The 9,712-nt window shown below is 48.8% G+C and overlaps 1 protein-coding gene across 1 annotated transcript; it reads right to left on the bottom strand.

Annotated features, from left to right (window-relative positions):
• Positions 1–1,150: 1,150 nt before the first annotated feature.
• Positions 1,151–9,347, bottom strand: LOC307221650 (trypsin-like). Its single transcript, XM_079986374.1, has 5 exons — positions 8,891–9,347; positions 7,289–7,448; positions 4,461–4,714; positions 3,456–3,592; positions 1,151–1,348 (listed from the first exon to the last, which is right to left on the bottom strand). The coding sequence occupies exons 1-5, from the start codon at positions 8,937–8,939 to the stop codon at positions 1,196–1,198; spliced, it is 753 nt and encodes a 250-aa protein (XP_079842500.1). The 5' UTR covers positions 8,940–9,347; the 3' UTR covers positions 1,151–1,195.
• Between the last annotated feature and the right edge of the window lie 365 nt (positions 9,348–9,712).

Genomic DNA, 9,712 nt, shown 5'->3' with positions numbered 1-9,712 from the left:
AGCCACATTGTCACATTACCAAATTACAATCCAAAGAGAGAGAGAGAGCCAATTATTCAAAAACCAAATTAATCAATTTGAAATGACCTCCCGTGTACTTGATTTCAGGTTACAGGTTCTTCCTGCTTTCATAATCTTGATTAATCCAATAACAACACTTCTGATTTTAACCCTGCACTGCACTTCTGAAACAGTAAAGGTAAAGGTAAAGGGACCCCTGACCATTAGGTCCAGTTGCTGACAACTCTGGAGTTGCGGCGCTCATTTCGCTTCCGCCTCATGTGGCCAGCATGACTAAGCCACTTCTAGCAAACCAGAGCAGTGCACGGCAATGCCATTTATCTTCCCGCCAGAGCGGTACCTATTTATCTACTTGCACTTTGACGTGCTTTCGAACTGCTAGGTAGGCAGGAGCAGGCACTGAGCTCACCCCGTCGCGGGGATTCGAACCGCTGACCTGCTGATCGGCAAGCCCTAGGCTCTGTGGTTTAACCCACAGCGCCACCTGCGTCCCTCTTCTGAAACAGTATCAAACCTTTTTAAACAGTCCTGGAAGATAGCTTGCTTAGCTTGTTGAGAGCTGTTAGGAGACCCCTGTTTCCCCCATTGGTGAATGAATGAATGAATGAATGAATGAGAGGGCAAGGACACACCCAGCTGGGCATTCAAGAAGTAGGGACCACTCCCAGTGCTGAAACTTATATTGTCCAGAGTTCTTGGTGTGTGTTTTTTCTCGGGCATTCCAGAAGGGCATGAAGCAGGGCTGGTGAGGTGAATGTCCTGGGGGGAAATGTGTGGCTAAAGAGAGGGTGTGGCCTGGGCAAAGACCGGAGAGCCAGAAAAAGAGGCTTGGAGAAAAAGAGGCATTTGTTCCCCAGGCCTGAGGTTCTCCACCCCTGCCTTATGCTTTTCTGGAACCTTCTGCAATTTGTGATCTGCCTTCGGCACCTGGGGAAAATTGGCAGCAGGGTGAGCCTCCCACACAGGACTGCCCCTCAATGGGCCATCGTTAGTCTCAGCATGCTCCCAACCTCACTGATCACTGGCCTGATCGGCATGCATCCATGTAGGCACAGGAAGCGGAAAAGGCATGGGATAATGTTTGTGCACTGGGGTGAGGGGGAGAGAACAAGGGAGATGCAGACTTGAGTTCATTTCTTATGCTTTATTTGTGCGCTTTGTCTCTGAGCTGGCATCACCCGCGCTGTATCACCTCCCGGATCCAGCCGACGTAGTTGCAGACCTTAGTATAGATGCCAGGTTTCCCAGGCTGGCCGCACACCTCTGGACCCCAAGACACGATGCCCTGAAGTTCTTCGTTGCAGATGAGGGGTCCCCCAGAATCGCCCTGCACAGGGAGAAAATCCCACCCCCATGTGAAGTCTTAATAGAACATTTCATCTTTGGCTTATTTTCAAGTGACTTTTTGCAAGCAATCTGTTCAGATCTCTGTTAAGAAGAAGCGAGTGCCTGGGAAAGAGCGAGAGAAAGAGAGAGAGAGAGAGAGAGAGAGAAAGAAAGAAAGAAAGAAAGAAAGAAAGAAAGAAAGAAAGAAAGAAAGAAAGAGTATCTTGTACACAGTCATCATGTGGCATCTCTGGAGATTACGTATCTCCAAATTTTGTCATGTGTACAAAAATGCATATACCAGAGCAAGGTGTACATTTAAATGCATGTCTTAGTGAAAATACCATACAAAATGCACCACATTAGGGAAATGTGCTTTGCAAAAATGCTTATATCAGGCAACACTGCATACAAACATCAGCACTAAAATGCTGATGACTGTTTTTGAAGATATTTATTTTCTAAGTCATGAGTTGATCTGAAAGTGGAGTACTGAACTTAAGAGTGGAAAAATTAGCAACTGAGTGAAACTGATACCCACAGATACATCCATCTCCACCTTGAGGTTTGTAAAAGTACAAAAAAAAAAAAAGACTTCAGGGGGAAAAGCTTGAAAGAGACAGAAACCCTGAACAAGCCCTAAAACAGTCCAGTGAAGACTGAGCATGCTCAGTGGCCATAGAATGTGCAGTATCTGTTGCCGGGGGTGGGGTGGGCAGTGGAGGAGTGGAGAGAGTAAAATGGAATGGAGTATCCTAGGAGTGGGCATGGCTGGCTGAAACCCTGAACTGGAGCAGTCCCAACCACAGCATTTTGCTGCAGGTCCTGGCTATCGAAACTAAACATGAAGTGGCAGTTCCGGGGTGTTTAAACACAGAAAAAGTCAGTCTTAGCAGCTCACAGTTGCTGTAACACAGCCACGGGCACACAAGCCTCTACTATCCTCAGCCAGTTCCGGGCTTAAAACATCTTGTAAAAGTAAGCAATTACATGAAAGTCACTTTGGAACAGACGGAAAGCAGGTGGCGAAAAGTACGGCCCAAGAAACAAGGTGTCCGAACAAGGACTAGAGACAATAAGGACCATAGCAGGAAACAGGCAAAATGCGAACAAGGTGCACTCCAGCTACTGTTGGACTTTCGGCTCTTGCTGAGTTTGGCGTGGGGGGAGGGCAGTCTGGTGGTGGCAATAGTTGTGGGGGGAATGACAGCACAGGTGGGGCAGGGAGTGGCACCTTTCCATTTCATATGGTGAATTGGGATGGGCTGCCCCAGGCATGGTGGCACAGGACTCTCGTCCTCCCAACACCTCCGAGCTGCTCATTGCCTCATTTCACTCTGCCTAACGGCAGCGCTGGCTTGGAATGTTTATACTGTATTTTGAAAGTGACATGGGGGAAATAGTTTTAAAGGAGCCATTATGCTGATCCTGATTGTACCTCCCCTCTGTCTCTCTCTCTCCCATCCCAGGGGTGCCATCTCTAGGGTGATTTTACAATTAAAAAAATTAATTGTGGGTGCTCAGCACCCACACTGCAGGGCCCCCGACGCAACTTCCAGTGCCTCGCAAAGCCCCAGAAGTGACACGTCTGAGGCCTTCCGAGACCTCAGAGATGCTGTCCAAGGCCTTGTGAGACCTTGGAACTGGATTTCCATAGTCACTGGAAGTAAGCTTCTGAGGCTGTGGGGCGTGTGACGTAATAACAGCATGTCTCAACGTGACATTATGACACCCCGCTGGGCACCCATAACTTGGGGCCCAAATCGGCGCCTCTGTATCATACAATAATGCATTTTGCACACCATCTAGTTCAGGGGTCAGCAAACTTTTTCAGCCGTGGGCCGGTCCACTGTCCCTCAGACCTTGTGGGGGACCAGACTATATTTTGGAGGAAAAAATGAATGAATTCCTATGCCCCACAAATAACCCAGAGATGCATTTTAAATAAAAGGACACATTCTACTCATATAAAAACACGCTGATTCCCAGCCCGTCCGCAGGCTGGATTTAGAAGGCGATTGGGCCGGATCCGGCCCCCGGGTCTTAGTTTGGCTAACCATGATCTAGTTTGACCCTAAGTTGCCTCTGAATTAAAGGATTTTCCTCACCTGGCAAGTGTCAGCACCCCCTTCCCTCACGCCAGCGCACAACATGTTCTCGGTGATGGCATCAGGATACACCGCCTCACACTCACTCTGCGTGATGATGGGGAGATAAACACACTGCAATTCTTCAGGGATGGTTGCTGTAGAGACGACAGTTACCAAGGTTAGGGGTCGCCAACCGTTTTGGACCAGTAGCACACTTGGAATTTTGCGAAAGGGTGGCGGGTGCCAGTCACAAAATGACGCCCACAGGACACAAAGTTAGAGAGTGCACAGTCATTGCTGCTCCCTCTCGGGCAAGGCGACCATAGGAAGTCCGCTATGTGCTGCTGGTCCCAAATGTGGAAATAATGTAATAATTCCCCCCCCCCCCTGCCACACACACAGACTCAATGATGCTGTTGCTATCTAAAAAACACCTGGAAGCATTCCCTAGTACTTGGAAAAATATACCACATAGGCATTTCTCACATTTACACACACATACGTACCACAAATACAAAGCCACACATATATCTCCCCGCTTTCTCTGCCCAAGCACACCCTTCCCTCTCTCACACAAACCACACATACACAGAGATATATTTCAGGGCTGGGTGGTGAAACACTGTCCGAAAATCTGGACTTGCTGCTGCCAGTTAGTGTTGACACTACTAAGCTAGATGGGCAATTGGTCTGACAATAAGGCCGCTTCCAAGAGAAGGGCTGTAGCTCCAGGGTAGAGCATCTGCTTCACATGAAGAATGTCCCAGGTTCAATCTCCAGCTCCTGCCTGAAACCCTGGAGAGCTGCTGCCAGCCTGTGTAGGCACTATTAAGCTTTGTTGGCATTATTTGGCCTTTGCTTGCGTTCTTTGGAACATCATTTGAATAAAGGGATCTCGATCGATTTCATGCTTTGCTTGATCCACACAACCCATATCTGTATGGTGGCAAAATCTTTCCGGCTGCTCCTATGGCCCCTCTCCCACCTCTGCCTTAAAAATGTTAAAATATTCGAAGGCCCTACGTCTTGAGCTGCTGGTCCTGCCCCACCCTGTCACAAGGCACCACGTTCCTGGAGCAACGCACTGACTGGCCACGTTGATGGGCTGGACACTGTCGGTGATGACCGCTGGCGAGGAGAGCCTGATCAGCATGATGTCATTGTCCTTGCTGACGGAATCGTAGTTTGGGTGAGGCACGAGCTGGACCGCTCTCTTTTGCTGTACAGTGTCCTCCATGCGCAACATGTTGTGCACTCCCAGGCGCACGTAAGTGGTGCTGCAGGAGAGCAAGGCAAAAGGGGGTTACCTGGGAAATCTGCGAGAAAGAGAAATACAGTGGTGCCTCGGGTTACATATGGTTCAGGTTACGGACGCTTCAGGTTACAGACTCCGCTAACCCAGAAATAGTACCTCGGGTTAAGAACTTTGCTTCAGGATGAGAACAGAAATCGTGCAGCGGTAGCGCAGCAGCAGCGGGAGGCCCCATTAGCTAAATTGGTGCTTCAGGTTAAGAACAGTTTCAGGTTAAGAACGGACCTCCGGAACGAATTAAGTACCGTATTTTTTGCTCTATAAGACTCACATTTTTCCTCTTTAAAAGTAAGGGGAAACGTGTGTGCGTCCGATGGAGTGAATGCAGGCTGCGCAGCTATCACAGAAGCCAGAACAGCAAGAGGGATTGCTGCTTTCACTGCGCAGCGATCCCTCTTGCTGTTTTGGCTTTTGAGATTCAGAATATTTCTTTTTCTTGTTTTCCTCCTCCAAAAACTAGGTGCGTCTTGTGGTCTGGTACGTCTTATAGAGCAAAAAAATACGGTACTTAACCCAAGGTACCACTGTAGTTAAAAGTCTAGAGTGGCATGGTGTCATGGACTGGCTGGGGAACCCCCAAGGGAACCCCCAGGGGAACAAGGCTCAGAGCCCAGGGATTGTTGGTGGGATGACGATGAATGGTCAGAGGGAAAGAGGGAGGAGACTGGGAGAAGGAGGTGTTGGAAGCTGAAGAGGCAACAGGGTTCAGTGAGTGGGAAGAGGCTGTGGCAGAGAGCAGTCCAGAATGAGAGGCAGAAGCAGAGGCTGGAGAGGAGGGGTGCCAAGAGGCTGGTTGCTGAAGGAGCCAGGGAAATATGCCCTTCCTGAGGTGACCATCTCCCCTCCTCCTGGTCTCCCAGGAGGAGGAATGAAGAGGGCAGAGCAAAGAGAGACAAGATAAAGACACCTCAGGTTGCTGGGGAAGGACCCAAGGGAGGAGTCTTAGAGAGCAGTGGGAAGTTCTCACAACTGCCTCTTTGAAGCAAGACCTGGGAAGAGTTGCTGGAATCACTAGGCCTGTGCTATTTTAGTTTCTTTGAATAAAGCGTTAACTGACACAGGGTGTTTTATTGCTAGCCTGCTCCCGACTCCAGCTCCTGACAGCTGGGTGGGCAACTTGCCCTAATTTCATGTGGCCCTCAGTCTAATTTCATGCAGGTGACAGGAGGCTGGAGGAGAGGCTTCACACACGCCATACATTTAAATACAGTGGTACCTCGGGTTAAGTACTTAATTCGTTCCGGAGGTCCGTTCTTAACCTGAAGCACCACTTTAGCTATTGGGGCCTCCCGCTGCCGCCAAGCCACCGGAGCACGATTTCTGTTCTCATCTTGAAGCAAAGTTCTTAACCTGAGGTACTATTTCTGGGTTAGTGGAGTCTGTAACCTGAAGCATCTGTAACCTGAAGCATATGTAACCTGAGGTACCACTGTACATTCTTTTAACCCTAAGGATCCTGGGGATTATAATTTATCAAGCACAGAGCTACAATTCCCAGCAGCCTCAACCAATTACAGTTCCCAGGATTTTTGTGTGCAGGGAGGGAGAAGTTATGTGCTTTAAATGTATGGTGTGTGCACTGCCCAAGAGTGAGAAGAGGTGGCAGAGAGAGGGGGTACTCCACCCACTTCTGGCTCTAGTCCCACCACCATCAACCACCAGCCCCTAACATAATATCTTCTAGAGAATGTAGCCCTTTGCAGTAAACAAAAGAAGCTTTTCATCCTAGTATAAAAGATGCCACCACTACTATCCATTTTCTCTTACAAGAACGGCCACAGCTAGAGCAAAGTTCATGGTGCAGTCTTGTGACCTGTTAACCACTTAGGCTGATGTTTCATTGTCTTCTGCAACATGGTCTTGCCTCAATCACTGTGGATTAGTGGCAAGTTCATTCTGCTTTAGTTTGTTCCGTAATGCTTCCCCAATGCAACCACACTATCGCCATCTGGAGGGGATATTGTGTAACAAAAGCAGGAAGGGCCCTTAGGCAGAAGAAGGGATTTTGCTAGAGACAATCTGTGTCAGGGCCCTCCTCCTCCTGAACCTTCTCCTGAACCTCCTCCTGAACCTTCCCGAGAACAGGAGGAAAGTATAGATTTAGAACAGTAGTTTGCAGAAGGGCATGGTTTAGAGGCTGCAGAGGGGAGGAGATGGGAAATATTGGGAGAGCAGCAAGAAGAAGAAGCACCAGGGAAGAGACAGCTAACAGACTCAGTGTCCCTTGAAAGCATTCCTGACCCCCCCTCCCAGAACAAGGCATGCCTTGAGATTAATAGAACAGAAAACTTAGAGGCAGAAAGCACAGATCAGCTGGCGCAGGGGTGACATATAATAGGAGACATGGAAGGGGTGGGACTTCACTCAGAGCAATGCCATTATCCTAGGTCGACTGCATTCCTTCGTCTCTCTCTCTGGGTGCATAGTGAATAAGTTACTTGGTAAGAAATGTTTTTTGTTTATCTACTTCTTGGCTGCCACCGTGGGAGTGATCAGATTCCCTGAAGCAGTCTGCTAGGTCAAAGAGGCAAAGGCGTACCCTGGGAGTCTGCAGTGTGCAGCGGTCAACACCCACTCCATGGTCACCAGAGCCCCGCTGCAATAGAACCGGTTCATGTCATAGATGGCTGCATGCCAAGGTTGGAAACCTTTCATGCATGCGGTTCCTCCAACGATTCGTGACTCTTCCTGCGCAGCGGCTGCAAATCGGGGGTGGGGGTGGAGAGACAAGAACAGGGACAGTAAGAAAGGCTCTGCTGCGTCACCAGAGGCAAGGGTCCATCGAGCCCAGCATCCTGTTTCCCAGACAGTGGCCAATCAGTTGCCTCTGGGATGCCCACCAGAAGAAGATGAAGACCATAGCTCTTTTCCATTGCTGCATCCCCAGCGACTGGTACCTAGAGCTGCCTCTGAACTTGGAGCCTGCACACAGCTACCATGGCTAGTTGCATGCATAGATCATGGGGTGGGAATCCATGGCCCTCCAGGTATTGTTGGCCTCCGACGTCTATCAGAAGAACTGCCCACCCTAAGATCTTATGATGAAGGGCAGTAAATAAACATTATTATTATTATTATTATTATTATTATTATTATTATCATCATTAACCACCTGATGTCACAATGACTTGTGATGCAAGGTGCTTACAAGCCCCAAAGTTGGGATGTCAAAGCCCCTTGCAGCAAGTGCTGCTAAAACAAACTTTCTCCCCATCCTTCTAATGGGGTTTCCATGCAAACCGCATCCTGAATCAGGGAGGGATTTGCATGGAATGCTGCTGAACTGAGCAGGATTTCACCCCCTGCTCACTAGCTGATGAGCAGGCGTTAAATCCTTCTCAGTTTGCCTGTGTGCCTCTGTTCCTTGCTGGCTGAGTGGATGGGCTGAGTGGACAGCTGATGGGTGGACTGGCATGGCTTGGGAAAAATGGTCTTATGGGCCAACTTAGACCCCCCCCCGGCAGGCCATGAATGGCCTGTGAGATAGAGGTTCCCCACCCTTGTTATATGGAAAGAGTGGGAAACCTCAGGTGTGTGTGTGTGTGTGTGTGTGTGTGTGTGTGTGTGTGTGTGAATGCAGCTCTGCAGCCCTCTCTATTTGGGCCTCAGGACTCCCCACAGGCCACACCTGCTTCCCAGCTGCACCCCTTCTCCACAGCCCACACTTCTCACTGGTCCTGCTTTGCACCCTTCTGGAATGTTCTGTCCTAGCTAGAAAATATCCTTGAACTCTGCCAATGCTTCTTGTTTACCTGGAGGAAGGACAGAGAGTGATGTGTGAGTAAACTAACATTTGTTGCTCCACCCACTTTTCCTTCTGGCCCCACCCACCAACCACTGCAATATGGCCCCCGGAAGGTAGCCTACAAGGTAATGCAGCCCTGAGGCTGAGGAAAGCTGCACCAGTGCTCAGTGAAACAAGGTCCTAGGCTCAAATAGTGCGTTTCCAGGTAGGGCTGGGCGGCGCTCCTGCCTCAAATCCTGGAGAGCTGCTGCCAGTCAGTGCTGATGTTACTGATCTGACCTGGCATATCCTATGTACATCTGAGCAGCATGCTTCATGTGCACTGTCATTTACCTGAGGTTGAAATCTCCATTTAGAACAGTGACTGGCTTTGGGAACATGTTTGTACACTCTTACCTCCTGACACCAACAGCAGTGCCAGTGAAACCATCTCCATGGCTGTCATGTCACTGCATGAGACCGTGAAGGGCCTGTCTGTCAGTAGACCTGCTGAGGAGACATGCAGAGCAAATGGTCACAGACAGCCAAGGTAGTGTTTGTGGATAGTGGGTAATAGGTTACAGTCACATCGTCCCACAAAACTGCAACCCTGCCTGGTTGTCCAGGCAGTGGTATTTATAAAATTTCAAACAAAGCATTTCAATTTTCACCAATCATATACATCATTACCTCATTTCATGTTTAATACACATGCACCATAAGCAATGGCAATTTATGTTGATTAAGTTCTGATTCCTGCCATGTTCTGTTACATTGTGTTAGTATGCATGTTGGGTAGCCATTTGCACCATGTCGCAACTTAAGTTCTAGCTTTGAGCTGTATCTTTGTGATTCACATATTAGCTGTATTTCTGCCCCAATAGCGGGGCGGGGGGCGGTTGTGTGTGTGGCAACGTGCAAAATCATCAGTTTCATAAAGTAAAAGGCTACCATAACTTCTCTATTAGAAGCAAACTCAAGGATTTACAGAGGTACACGTTATCACATTTATTGTGGCCCTTTGGGCCACCACCACAGGTACAGTAGGAATGGGGAGCCAGTGGCTCTCCAGATATTCTTGAACTCCTATTTCCACCAGCCCTTGCAGCCATTGGTAAGGGATGATGGGAGTTGTAGTCCAGCAATATAGTTACCATCCCTAGGATGTAGAGATACCTGAATTCACATTTCTGCCTAGGTGTGAAATTCACTGCGATACCTCAAGCCTCAAAGGGAGAA

This window comes from Podarcis cretensis, assembly GCF_951804945.1.
Source record: "Podarcis cretensis genome assembly, chromosome: 8".
Classification (NCBI taxonomy): domain Eukaryota; kingdom Metazoa; phylum Chordata; class Lepidosauria; order Squamata; family Lacertidae; genus Podarcis; species Podarcis cretensis.
This window is presented reverse-complemented; position numbering and strand designations above follow the sequence as displayed.